Raw genomic sequence first — 15,000 nt, forward strand, 5'->3', positions numbered from 1 at the left:
CTTTGATCAATTCCTTCCAGTTCTTCCCATTTTACAACTGAATCTGAGTTGTGTAATTCCAGTACTTGGTCATTTTTGCATAATTTTTCCAGTTGTCTCAAAAAATTCTTTGCTTCAATAACAGGCCTCTCCAACCTTTTACAAGCCTTTACACTTGTTGCCTTTGTTAAAATGTATAGAAAGGTCACACATGGACTCTATTTTATTAGACTCTGTTGAGGAGAAAGTCCCAGAGAGTCATTCTCTCCATCTCTCTCTCTCTCTCTCTCCACAAAGGTGGTGGAGGAAAACAGCAGTATAACTCTGCCCATAATTAATATCCAAGTTCAATTAGACATGAAAGTCTTTCTCTTATTTCATGTCTTCAAGTTTTTATTTCTCCTCTTGCCATCGATATTTAATTCGTTTCCCTTCCCCATAATAAATTGAAAAGGTCTCTCTCTCTCTCTCTCTCTCTCTCTCTCTCTCTCTCTCTCTCTCTCTCTCTCTCTCTCTCTCTTGACATTTCAAAGTTCTTGATAATGTGTTCATAGAGACTTTCATTCCGTCCTTCAGTTGATCCCCTCTGAAACTAAGGAGGTGTTTGTCTTTTGAGATTCAAAACACATTTCCACTTCCCCAATATTCATTGATTGCCCCTTCTGTTTCAATCATGCTTTGGAAGGTCAACAGTCTGACTCACTCACTCACTTACTCACTCACTCACTCACTCACTCACTCACTACTGCATTTTGATAATGAAATAATTTTGGCAATATACTTGTTCTCTTGACAAGTTGATCAAACTTTCTACAAGTTGAATCTTTTGACTGATTGACTTTCCTTTTTATCACAATGCTCATCAATCCCATTTGTGGTTCTGCTGAATTAATCATTGAATTATTTTGAATGACTTTCTCCTAAGTTGTGTGCACTTGAAGCATTACCAAAATGCAGATCACAAAGTATTATGATAAAGTTAACATAGAATTCTTATTCTCTAAAAACTAGTGTTTTTCCATTTCCAGTATGAAACCTTGTTACAAAAAATACTTAATTACTTATACATAGCATGGCTAATAAAACACCCAGTAAGCATTCAGTGTATTCGCAAAGCTTAAACATTCACCAAACTATGACGAAAGGAACCTCGGCATTTCAGTATTCCATACAGATAGATAGATAGATATATAGGTAAGTCTAATGGCCACAATATTAAGAATATAAAAAAAATTGCAACAGTATCTCAAATCTGGTCCAAGAAAAGGACACAAAAGATAAACAAATAAATCTGAAGAGTCACAAAAACATGTCAAAGCAGAACAATAAGAAAAAACATTATATAACATTTTCAACATTGCCACTTTTACAAATGGAACTTGAAATGCAGCTAAATAAAGAAGAAGAAGCCTTAGTGTGTAAACATTTCAGCAGAACCTTAATGACTGACCACTTCTTTCTTCACCTGCAAAACAACATAAAGGAGGCTGACAGACATAATATATTCTAGAAAACAAAAATAAACAAACAAATGATAACAATCTCTAGCAGTTCTTAGTCATTTCCTCATCTGTATGTTGACACTGTTCTGACACATGACGATGATCTGAAAATGTTCCCAGTCCTTGTCAGACTGGACAACAAAAGCATTTTTGGCAATGGGCCACAAACTAGGTTGAGAGGCAGAAGAAGTAAATACAGCATTAGAGAATACAGCAAAAGTGAATATTACATAAATCCTCTGTATTGGGAGCAATTTCAGAATACTAGGAGAGACACCATCGGATCCACAAGCCTTGTCTGTCTGGCTTCATGTTTTGAGTCTTTCCTGATGGATATTTGATCATCCAGTACACATACACACACACAAATATATATATATATATATATATATATATATATATATATATATATATATATATATATATATATACAGCTGAGTCTAAAACTCTTAAAGGTGATCCTTACTGATAAGCAAACATGACAATGCATATATATAGAACAGCATAACTTGAATTATGGAAAAATTATCTATTTAATGATTTATCCAGTCATTTGAAATCAACACTTTGATACATCAAAGAGAAAGCATTCCCTTTCCATTCCTTTCAGTGACAGCAGTATAGCATAACAGAAGCACAGAAAAGATGGAGCAGAGTGCTTTCAGGTGGCTTGGTCATGTGGGAAGAATTGGAGACTGAGGGAGGGAGGGAGGAGGACCTAGAAAGTGCTATGGAGAGAGCTGTGGGAGGGGGAGGTGTTGGGGTGGAAGGGTATATACGGGTATATTCAGTGACTTGTGATATGGAAGTCTTCTGCACAGGGGTCATCTTCCTCCTCCCTGATTCAGCAGGGGAAGCGTGAGTGAGGCAGTGAATAATCTCTCGTTTTTCCCGTGAAGCCACCCTTACAGGAGAGAGAGAGAGAGAGAGAGAGAGAGAGAGAGAGAGAGAGAGAGAGAGAGAGAGGAAGGTGCAGTGAAGGACAGACCTGCTGCTGACGAGCCTCTTTGGACTTTCCACTTGCATGACTAATAAAGGTCTTAATATTGACCGTACTCTCTCTCTCTCTCTCTCTCTCTCTCTCTCTCTCTCTCTCTCTCTCTCTCTAAACAAAGAATAAAGGCACTAAAGGAGCAAAAGAGACCAGGGACAAAATTCACCGAAAGCCTTTCATGATAACAGCAACAGCAGGAGGCAGGTCGTTCCTTCCTTCCTTCCTGCGATGCGTCTTCTTCAAGTCTTCACAGGGTGCCATCTCTCTCCCTAGAGGTGGAGCCTCCTTCTACTTCTTCTCTCCTTCTCTTCTTCTCACTCCCTTCTTCTTCTTCTTCCCTTTTTCTCTTCGTTTCTTCTTCATCATCCGTTTCTTCTTCTTCTTCTTCTTCTTCTTCTTCTCCTTCTTCTTCTTCTTCTTCTTCTTCTTCTCCTTCTTCTTCTTCTTCTTCACTGTCAGCATTCACCATAACATGCTGGGTAGGACTAGCAACACATAATGTTCCGAATCCTTTGTCCCTGCAGATTGTCCTCAAGTCTTCAACATCATCAGTATTTGTACCATGAGTCCCAAAGATAATTATTTCTCTCAAAGGAGGAACAGTCAGCGACTGGAGTAGAGGCTTTATGTTAGGATCTGAGGGAAGACAAAAATGGCAGGATGTTAACGCCTACTGTACTTGACCTACACTTACTCTTGCTCAAAACACACACACTATTTTATATATATATATATATATATATATATATATATATATATATATATATATATATATATATATATATATATATATATATATACATTTCTTTCCCTATGTCTATATATAAAAACTGACTAAGAAGAATCACTGTACTATGATAATTTAGAGGAAATCCGGAGGTTAAAAGAGAAAAAGCATAAATGTAGTGACTTTCAATACTCCTTTTCACCATTGTATTTTTTAAGTTTTAATCCCCCCCCCCCGCCTCTTTTTCTCCTGCTGTTCTCACTTCTTTTCATTCTACTCATAATGGAAGAGGAGGAGGAGGAGGAGGAGGAGGAGGAGGAGGAGGACAGAAGGAAAAGGAGTAACAGTTTCTTTCGTGACGGTTGACTTTTGACGATACTGATACTTACGTTCCTTGACGTCAATCCATAAATCAGTGGTTCCTCCTTCCCTGTCTGTGGGAACCGTCCTGTTTATGACTTGGACAATACGATCCTCGGGAGCATCTACCATGCAGTATTTTAATTTCAGTTCTTTTGCTGACGTCATGAGAGGCAAGGGACGAAGGCTCTCTAAGTCCTGGTATTCATCATTAAAAATCCACAAATCTGTGGGACGAAACAAATGAGAGGAATTGTTGAGATATCATTACTAGTTTCTACAACAGAAAATAATAACTGAATATATAGAAGAAAAGGAGTATAACTAAATTTTTACTGTTTTCTGTTATATCTCACTATATATTATATATATGCTATATGATATATATATAGTGAGATGTACTGACAAGCTCTTTAAAATCTCTTGACAAAAGAAACAGACGATTCAGTGGCATTGCTGCTTTCCTTTCAGTGCCTTTCCTTCTTCTTCTTCTTCTTCTTCTTCTTCTTCTTCTTCTTCTTCTTCTTCTTCTTCTTCTTGTTCAGAGTTACTCTACATAAATAACTCATGAGGTCATTACCAAAGATGAAGATGACTAAGAAGAAGAAGAAGCAGAGAATAACTAAAAAGCTAAAGTTGTTTGAGTGATGGCTGAAGGTTTTAGTACTTTATAATTAAGGGAGTAAAGGATGAAGTTCCTACTTACGTAATTCATCCACTGGATGCAAAACCTCTCCTGAAAGTTTCGCGTAATCATTTAGATCTATCGTGATACTAATCTCTGTTTGAGCATTCGACTGAGACGCGGCATATAATGTTTCAATGAGCTGCGAAAGATCTCTCGGTACACTTGAAAATGAAAAATCTAATTCAATTTCTTTAGGCCTCAGTTTAGGCAGTAAGGACGGTAGGACATAGAGACTCTTGGGTTGTTCGAATTTTATTCTGTCTTTCAGAGAAGTTTTTCTCATCTGTGACGCAAGTGATTCCAAAACCTTAGTATCCAATCTAGTTTCGATACATGGGTCCAAAAGGGCATCATGGCCATCAACAAAATAAGGAGAGAGGCTGTATGACACACTGAGTTCGTGAATCTCCTCTATTGTGTTATGAAACATGTCTTTCTCAGTACTGTAAAGTATTCCTGGTATGAAGCCAACGACTTCTCCGAATTTCCAAAATAACAGGCCTAGATCACTTCCATCCCACAATCCTTTCGACCGCAAGGCATCTCGAATAACGTTTCCTCCTTGTGGCCTCCTTCCACTTGATGTGATGATGTCATCACAGATACTGCATGCAACTGCAAACTCCTGCTCACTTCTGTGTCTGTGGCAGTATACCTTTACAATCTCCAGATGCTTGTTTGTTTTCTTTATGGAGAAATAGGATGACATGATGGCATCAAAGTTTTGAAGTACTTCCGGACTACGAATCTCTCCTTTAAAGCTCCTTACATCTGCCTCAGACCATTCATATTTTTCCTCAATGTAATGCTTCAGAGACCATTTTCTGTACAGTGCATCAAATTCCTCCTCCAGTGATTCTTCAGAGATTCCTGTCCTGTTGGAGACTCTCTTGATCTTGTGCTTTCTCAGCTGTAAGTAGACTGATGTACTGGTGCTCATTTCATCCCTTAAATCTGGACACTCAATGTAAAGGAGAATGAATAGGTTAAAATAGAGCGGGGTTTGCAGGATGGCATTAGTGCCAGTGTTCATTTCTTCTATTTTCTGGAGCAGCTCTTTTTTCATTTGCTCTTGTTGGGTGGCATCATCTTTCAACAAGTGGCCAATGAGCTTTTCTGTGAGCAATTTCATATCCTCTTCCTGAAGACCTGAAACTTTGAGGTTGATTCTGGAACGTTTTCCTTTGTTCACAATATCTGTTAGTCCAACGGTATTCCCTGGACGTGTTGTGACAACAAATTTCATATTCTTTGAATTAAGTTCTAAAAACTCTTGAAAGAGTTTTCTAGTTTTCTCATTGGCCTCATCATAGCCATCACACAAGACCAAACACTTTGAACCTAGGACTACTGATTTGACAAGATCAAAAGGAAATCGAGCAACAGTGCTTGGAATCAAGCTTTTAAGGTAGTCATCAAAGTTGTCATGGTCATGATTCCTGAACTGCATGCAAAGAAGGAATGGGAAGGAAGAGAGTTCTGGTATATCTGTTGTCTTCTTGCACCATCCCTCTGCGTAAGAACAAAGAATTGTGGTCTTTCCAGAACCTGCGTCACCAGATATAATCACAACTTCAGGGTCTTTTCCCATTTTGTTTTTGTTGAGGATTTCTTTTTGATTTACAATGATACTTTTATTGCCATGTGGACCTCTATTTAACTCCTGATCATCCTCCACTTGTAAACAGACCATGATGTTACCTGGATCTGTAGTACCATACTGAGCGAGCCAGTCGTAGGGCAAAATCTGACAGAGGCGTTCGTTAAGACACATGAGTTCTGCTTCAGAGGACTTGTGTATCATGTCAGAAAACTCACTCCCAAACTCTTCTATTTCTTCTTTAAGCCTTTGAACATCCTGAGGGTTTGAGGGATCATATTTCTCACGGATCTTTTCTAGGAGCTTTGGAACAGCATCTTGGATCTCTGCTTTAAGCAGATCAATGTCACCAGTATTAGATGGAAAGAGACTCTTGATTTTCTCAAGAGTTTTCTCGAGTGTTGCTTGAAAGTCGCTTAGTTTTCTTTCCAGTTCAGTGTCTGACATATTAGGGGCTTCATGGCTAACAATGTTCCTTTCATCTTTGATTTTTTTCACTAACCCTCTGGTTTCGTCACCAGGGTCATTCACCCCCTTTTCCCAAAGAGCCTGGCAGATTTTGTTCATCATTGTGATGTCCAGATCTTCCGGAGGCTTATCTGTAAGATTTTGGACTTCCTGGGGGTTAAAAGGACTTTTTTTCCGTTTGAGTGGAACTTGGTTCTCTTCGAGAATCTCTCGGATTCTCTTGTTCTGTCCTTGAAGGAAGCTTAGGTTGTATATTTTATAAACCACTTCCTTCCCCCAGTGCCTCACAAAATGGTAACGCCTCAAAAATTTAAGAGTATCTGGAGAAGAAATTGATCCTGAGGAAGAAGCCATGTTTTCTCAATAACATATTTTCTCTTGCTGAAGACTTCAAGAAGAGACAACCTGAAAAGAAGAAAAGAATAAGAGCAATTAAGATCAGGAAGTAGAATGAGAGAAACATCAGTAATAATGATAACAAGAGAAGCTTTAACTTGACTGCTCATGATGAGATCAATAAGAGAAGGAGGAACCAGAGAGAATTTGAGGAATTGGAGGAGGAAGGAAACGGATTAATGAATGGAGGAGACTGGAGAAAGGGAAAGAAGAGATACAAGGGAGCTTTGAAGAGAGAGATTTTACTATCTCTCTCTCTCTCTCTCTCTCTCTCTCTCTCTCTCTCTCTCTCTCTCTCTCTCTCTCTCTCTCTCATTAAATTAAAAGAAAATTATTGTACGGATAAAAATCCTCTCTCTCTCTCTCTCTCTCTCTCTCTCTCTCTCTCTCTCTCTCTCTCTCTCTCTCTCTCTCTCTCATCTAAATTAAATTAAAAGAAAATTATTGTCCGGATAAAAATTCTCTCTCTCTCTCTCTCTCTCTCTCTCTCTCTCTCTCTCTCTCTCTCTCTCTCTCTCTCTCTCTCTCTCTCTCTAAATTAAATTAAAAGAAAATTATTGTCCGGATAAAAATCGAGTCTCTCTCTCTCTCTCTCTCTCTCTCTCTCTCTCTCTCTGTGATGTGACATTCTCTCGGTGAGACGTAATCATTCATGGTCTGGATAATCTACCCGATAATACGCGTCTTACATACAATTAGCAAATGAAATATAGCTAAAAGTGTTCGTGAACTATCGGTGATTATCTTAATATCAGATTAGAGTGATAAACCGTCTAATAAGTTGTTTACGAGTGAATTAATAAATTCTGAAAATCATGGAGGAGTCAACCAATAGTGGCAAAAGGTGGAGAAATCTTGCATGCATAGGAAATATTCAATATGATGAATTGGCAGGAAGGGAACTTGGTTTGCTGATCGTGGAGATAAATTGCAACATCGACCAAAAAGATGTGAAATCATTCACAGACATATTGAAAGGATACGATCCTTCAAACTGGAGCAAATCTGTAGAAAATATAATGAAAATAATAGAAGGGATACCAATGAAAGTTCAAGTTATCAAAAGACTTATAAAGAAAATCTACAAAAATCAACACATTCCATCAAAGAAAATAAGTACGGTGGAATTAGTGAATATATTGATTGATGCAATAGGCAAACGGATGCCTAAAGCATGTAAACTATGTAGAGTGTGGTATAGCATTGTAAATCCACAAAACCTGATTAGGAAATGCTATGCTTGCCACGTGCCGACACACCCTTCATGTGCTGAAGTTGAGCAAAATAGAAATAAGGACACAAAATATTTTTGCTCAACATGTCTAGTATGGATAGACAAGGTCATTAAATCAAGACTTAATGTACAGATTGTGGAGGATGAAGAAGATGAAGAGGATGAAGAAGAGGAAGAAGAGGAAAATAGAAAAGAAGAAAATAAGACTGAAGAGAGGGAAAAGATTAATGAAAACAAAGAACAGGATAATAGTATGGATGCAGAGAAACTCATAGATTCTACATATGAGGCAATACAGCAACATACTTATGAAGAAATAAATTATGACATCATAAATCAAAATAAAATCCCAAAGAGGTTGTACCCAGATCTCCATACTGATGGGAAAGAACAAGAAAAAAAAAAAAAAGAAAGACACAGTATGCACCCTTTTGAAAAGAGGGAAATTGCAGGTTTGGTGAAAGATGTTATTACAAACATCCCAAGATATGTCACAATTATGAGATATATGGCAAATGTGCATATCTAGATGGCTATGAAGAGGAATGCAGCGATCTACATCCAAAAATATGTAGAAAATGGAAAGAAGGAAATGGATGTAGGTTTAATAAGAAATGTAGGTACATGCATCCTGTAGCCATGAAAAACCAAAATCAAAATCAAATACATATAAAAAATCAAGGTAAAAATGAAACAAATAAAGAAAAGAACAAAGATCATGTGATGAAGGCAAAAACAAGCCAACAACACATTATGAAATGTCAGCACCACGATATGAGCCATCAGCACCTAGATATAGCACAAGGAACAAGCAATGTATCTATGATGCTAAGGGATGGTGCAGATATGGAGATAAGTGCAGGTTTATGCACAAAGTGAATAAATATGAAGCTGGAAGAACAAGTATAATGGAAAAGTTGGATTTTTAATGTACGAATTTCTGGAAATGAAAAAAGATCAACATATCAGAACAGGAAAGAGACATGGGAAAATCCTTATTATTACCCATATTAGATAATGGAGATAATCATGAAACCATCATAGTGATGAACGCGCAGGGTTTAGTTTCGAGTAACTCAAAAGAAAGATAGAGTTCTTAGAAGAACTAACCCAAAATGAAAAAATAGAAATATTGAATATAAGTGAAACCTGGTATTCCCAAGAGACTGGTAATGATGACCAGATAAAGGGTTTCCAAACTTATAGATCAGATAGAAAAATAGAAATCAAGGGGGAACCGCGATATATGGGAGAGATGCCAATCAAGGAAAAATCTGTGAGAAATATAGTAACACAGAATGTGAATTAATAGCAGTAGAATTTGAATCTGAAAAATTAGTGAACATTGTAATATATAGACCCCTAATACTAAAGAGTTTGACATAATAATTGAAAAATTGGATGAAATATGTAGAAATCACAAGGACTGGACTATACTCCTAACCAGAGACTTTAACTTTCCTTTTGTAGAATGGAAAGAACGAATAGGAGACTGTGATTGTATTTATACATATAAAAAGAGAGCAATAGTAGTGCAGAAGATAAGAGGCAATTTGAAAAGCTATTAGATATGCTACTAGAACATAACATTCAGCAAATAAATCACCTACCAACAAGAAAGGATAATATTTTAGATCTAGTATTTGTGAATGAGGTGAACTATGTTAAAGAAATAATAGTATATAACACGAGTATTTCGGACCATAATGTCATAGAACTAACAGTCCGTTCCAGAACATATGAAAACAGAGAAAAGCAAGAAACGAAAAAATGGGAAGGATATGGAAAATACAATTTCTATAGTAAGAATATAAATTGGTCAAAAATAAATGAAGAATTAAACAAAGAATGGGAAAATATATTTGTAAGTGATGATATACAGGTAAATACCGATATATTATATAAAATATTAGAGGAAATAGTGGAAAAATATATACCGAAGAAAAAAGTAATCATCAGTCACGAATTCCAAGAGACAGAAGGATCTTGTTCCAGAAAATTAGAAAGTGGAAAAAGCTCTTGCAAAAGAAAAGAATGCATGGAAAATGATGGAACTAAAAAGTAAGATAGAAAATGCAGAACAAAAGATTATACAATCAAAAGAAAATGAAAAAGGGAACCTAGAAGAAATGACACTACAAAATATCAAGCAAAACCCTAAAATTTTTTATTCATATGCAAAAAGATGAATAAAATAAGAGTAGAAATAGGCCCTCTAAGAATTGAAGGGCGATTAACGAATGAAAAAAGGAAATATGTAACATATTACCAGAAAGATATAAGAGTGAATTTACACCTAGAATTGAAAATGAAGATAATGATACAGAAATAAGAGATGAAAATACTGAATACTTATCAGATATAGATATTACAGAAGCCGATATTGTGCAGGCTATTAATGAAATTAAAAATGGATCAGCAGCAGGACCAGATGGAGTACCTGTCATATTGTTAAAGAAAGTGGTTCATTCAATCGCAAAAGCCGCTAGCAATATTATTAAGACAAAGTATAGATACAGGCAAGATTTATGATGAGCATAAATTAGCATATATTACTCCTACTTTCAAAAGTGGTTCAAGACTAGAGGCAAGTAATTATAGGCCTGTGAGTCTGACATCTCATATTATGAAAGTATATGAAAGGGTAAAAAAAAAATATAATGAAACATCTAATGAAAAATAGATTGTTCAATATAGGACAACATGGTTTTGTACCCGGAAAAAGTACACAAACCCAACTGTTAGTCCACCATGAAAGCATATATAAAAATATGATAAATGAAAAAGATACAGATGTGGTTTACCTAGACTTTGCAAAAGCTTTTGACAAGGTAGATCATAATATATTAGCGAAAAAAAAAATTAGAAAACATAACATTGTTGACAAAGTAGGAAGATGGATAAAAGAATTTTTGCAAAACAGAAAACAGATAGTGATTGCAAACGATGAGAAATCGGATGAAGCTACGGTAATATCCGGTGTACCACAGGGTACGGTGTTAGCTGCATTGCTGTTTGTGATTATGATTGCAGACATAGACAGTAATGTTAAGGACTCAGTAGTAAGAAGTTTCGCAGATGACACAAGAATAAGTAGAGAAATTGCTTGTGATGAAGATAGGAACTCGCTACAAAGAGACCTAAATAAAATATATAAATGGGCAGAGATAAATAGGATGGTATTTAACTCTGATAAATTTGAATCAATGAACTATGGTGATAAAGTAGGAATGCTATATGCATATAAAGGACCTAATAATGAGACAATCACAAACAAGGAAGCAGTTAAAGACCTTGGTGTGATGTTGAATAGGAATATGCTATGCAATGATCAAATAGCAATTCTATTGGCAAAATGCAAAGCAAAAATAGGAATGTTGTTCCGGCACTTCAAAACAAGAAAAGCTGAACACATGATTATGCTTTATAAAACGTTCGTACGTAGTCCACTTGAATATTGCAATATAATATGGTACCCACACTACAAAAGGATATTGCACAAATAGAGAGTGTACAAAGGTCATTTACAGCTAGAATAGAAGAAGTTAAGGACCTTGACTACTGGGAAAGACTACAATTCTTAAATTTATATAGTCTTGAAAGGAGAAGAGAACGCTACATGGTAATTCAAGCATGGAAACAGATAGAAGGAATTACCGAAAATATCATGGAACTAAAATTATCAAAAGAGCAAGCAGAGGTAGATTAATAGTGCCAAAAACTATACCAGGAAAATTAGGGAAAGCACACAGGACATTAATCCACCACGCACCAGCATCGATAATGCAGCGTCTATTCAATGTGCTACCAGCTCATCTGAGGAACATAACAGGAGTGAGCGTAGATGTGTTTAAGAATAAGCTCGACAAATATCTAAGATGCATCCCAGACCATCCAAGACTGGAAGATGCAAAATATACCGGAAGATGCATTAGCAACTCTCTGGTAAACATCAAAGGCGCCTCACACTGAGGGACCTGGGGCAACCCGAACGAATTGTAAGGTCTGTAAGGTAAGGTAAGGTAAGGTCTCTCTCATTAAATTAAAAGAAAATTATTGTCCGGATAAAAATCCTCTCTCTCTCTCTCTCTCTCTCTCTCTCTCTCTCTCTCTCTCTCTCTCTCTCTCTCTCTCTCTCATTAAATTAAAAGAAAATTATTGTCCGGATAAAAATTCTCTCTCTCTCTCTCTCTCTCTCTCTCTCTCTCTCTCTCTCTCTCTCTCTCTCTCTCTCTCGTTAAATTAAAAAAAATTATTGTCCGGATAAAAATCAGGTCTCTCTCTCTCTCTCTCTCTCTCTCTCTCTCTCTCTCTCTCTCTCTCTCTCTCTCTCTCTCTCTCTCTCTCTCTCTCAAGGAAGAAGGAAAACCACTCAAATAGTTGAATGGGAAAAAAGTTTTCAGGTGCGTGTGAAAAGCAGGAAGTCTCTCTCTCTCTCTCTCTCTCTCTCTCTCTCTCTCTCTCTCTCTCTCTCTCTCTTTGTTGAAAAGAAGGAAATAGAGAATCAAACAGTTGCAGTTGAGAGGGAAATCAGTTTTAGGTGGGGGCGGCATGTAGTAACTCTCTCTCTCTCTCTCTCTCTCTCTCTCTCTCTCTCTCTCTCTCTCTCTCTCTCTCTCTCTCTCTCTCTCTCTCTCTCTCTCTCTTCTTTGTTGAAAAGTAAAGGAATAAGGGACTCAGTCAAATAGTTGGGAGGGAAATCAGTTTTGGGGTGGAGATGGTATATAGGAAGTATCTCTCTCTCTCTCTCTCTCTCTCTCTCTCTATCTCTCTCTCTATATCTCTATATATATATATATATATATATATATATATATATATATATATATATATATATATTTATTACTAAAAGAACCTCATTCAAACTGGATGGTATCTATAATGGAGTATTATTCAGAAAAATTTACAAGCTTTCTTGGACAAACAGTCCACATTATCAAGTATCCGTACAGTGACCAGACGCGTAGTCCAGCTGTATTTATATCTGTGTGCTGGGTACTTTCAATCCTATAATCGCCTGGCTCCTCCTGTGTGACCCCCACCCCCTCATGACCTTGGCCTTTCTCTACCCCCTTCTTCTTCCAGGTGTCCGTTTTCCGTGCGTTCTCTTGCGTTTTTCCTTCGTTTCCTTGCTACTGTGGAGTATGCGATTTTTCTGGATATGCTGTCTTCAAAGCCGTTTCCGGTGTTCCCTGCCATTGCGTTGCTGGCGCATGTTATGAAGGCGTTCTCTACAACCAGTCTGGCCGTTTTGTTGGTGTTCCTGTACAGAAAACTCATATTTCCCCAGTCTATTTTATGGTCATTTTCCCAAGTGTTTGGCAACCGCCAACGTCTGATTATAATGCCTTATGTTCTGCAGGTGTTGTTTGCTTCGCTCTTTACATGGTTTGCCAGTTTCGCCATAGTACCCTTCTTCACAGTCTAGACACGCTGCCATATATAACCCCCCCCTCTAATCTCTTCCCCCTCTACCGACTTTTTGTTTCTAACTATTTTATTCCTAATGGTGTTTTTGTAGTTGCCTATCAATTTGAAATTATCTAGCTTTCTGTTGATGGGTGCAATATAGTTGTTGTCCGGGACTGTAATTATTTTCTTCCCTACCAAATGTTCCTTTTCTATCCTTTCCCTCTCCCCAAAATAGTTTTTCCTTGCTTTGATGTGTGCCCGCTCTCACCAATACTTAGGGTAGCCTAATCTCCTAAAACTCTCCCTCGGGTAATCCAGCTCTTCGTCTAAAAATTCGGGACTGCAAATCCTATAAGCCCTAGTGGCCAACCCTGTCATTACTCCTATTTTTATTTTTTTCCCATGACTAGAGAACCCATGTTTGTATGAATTGGTGAGTGTCTTCTTCCTATATACCTTGAATTTTAAATTTTCCCCTTCCTTATTGACCAGGACATCCAAGAAAGGAATTTCTCCCTCCTCTTCTTCTATTGTGAATTTGATGTGTTCATTTATTTTATTTATGTTTTCTAAAAACTTGTGTAGATCTTCCCTTTCTCCCTTGTAAATAAACAAGACGTCTTCCACGTATCTTACCCATTTTACGATATTTAAGTTCCCTTTATTTACTTTGTCCACCTCTTCCTTTTCAAACCATTCCATAAAGATATTAGCTAGGATTGTATGTAATGGTTTTCGCCCCACTTGAAAACATTAACGCTGAGGGCCGCTGTTAGTTAGCAGTTTTATTAAAACATCATGATCTAGGTCGCATGTATAAACCCCCTCCTCCATATTCTTTTTTATTACTTCCATCGTCCTCTTGACTGGAACGTTATTGAACAGGGAAGTTACATCGAAACTTGCAAATTTACAGTCTTTTACGTTAATATTAGATAATTCATCTATAAGGTTCATGTTGTCTTTCAAATGCCCTTCAGATGTTAGCTAAGCCCTCCCATTTTCCCATTATGTTGGAACGAAATTTCTCCAGCCTCCTCTGCGGTGATCTCGTCGATGCCACGATCGGTCTTGGCGGGCACCTTTCCTTCCTTGTTGATCTTGGGACTACCATGAATATATGGGATCTCTGGACTTTCCACTGATTTTACTCTATGTTCTAATTCTTTTATCTTAGTTTTGTCGGGATTTTTGTCAACGCTTCCCTTACTTTTTTGTTAAAATTGCATTGTACCGCCCTAATGTCCGGTTTTTTTGTTGCAAGCTTCGTATGTGTTTGCATCATTTACTAATTGTTCTAACTTGTTCTCGTAGCCTATGGCATCCATTACTACAACGCCCCCCCTCTTTGTCTGCCTTACAAATTTTTATGTCCTTATATTTTCCTAATCTATAAATCTATAAATGAGGTCCTTTTAGTAATTCTACTATTGCACGGAACAATTGTTTATGTGATAAAGTTAATATATGGGCTATATATATATATATATATATATATATATATATATATATATATATATATATATATATATATATATACATATACATACAAAAATTAATATATATTTTGGGGGCGAAATATATATAAATATATATATATATATATATATATATATATATATATATATATATATAATTTC

At 36.8% G+C, this 15,000-nt stretch overlaps 1 protein-coding gene across 2 annotated transcripts in view; it reads right to left on the bottom strand.

Moving 5' to 3' along the window:
• Window positions 1-1,944: 1,944 nt before the first annotated feature.
• Window positions 1,945-15,000, bottom strand: part of LOC136855155 (uncharacterized) — a 14,399-nt gene continuing 1,343 nt past the window's right edge. Inside the window, exons 2-4 of one of the 2 annotated variants that reach the window (XM_067132059.1) lie at window positions 4,269-6,723; window positions 3,592-3,789; window positions 1,945-3,111 (exon numbers count right to left, since the gene is read on the bottom strand). In XM_067132059.1, the coding sequence (XP_066988160.1) occupies window positions 2,723-3,111; window positions 3,592-3,789; window positions 4,269-6,672 (2,991 nt within the window). In that variant the 5' untranslated portion in view covers window positions 6,673-6,723 and the 3' untranslated portion in view covers window positions 1,945-2,722. Of the gene's footprint in view, window positions 3,112-3,591; window positions 3,790-4,268; window positions 6,825-15,000 lie in introns of those variants that run through there. The other variant, XM_067132060.1, reaches the window with a different exon arrangement.

Source organism: Macrobrachium rosenbergii, chromosome 30, assembly GCF_040412425.1.
Source record: "Macrobrachium rosenbergii isolate ZJJX-2024 chromosome 30, ASM4041242v1, whole genome shotgun sequence".
Taxonomy (NCBI): Eukaryota; Metazoa; Arthropoda; class Malacostraca; order Decapoda; family Palaemonidae; genus Macrobrachium; species Macrobrachium rosenbergii.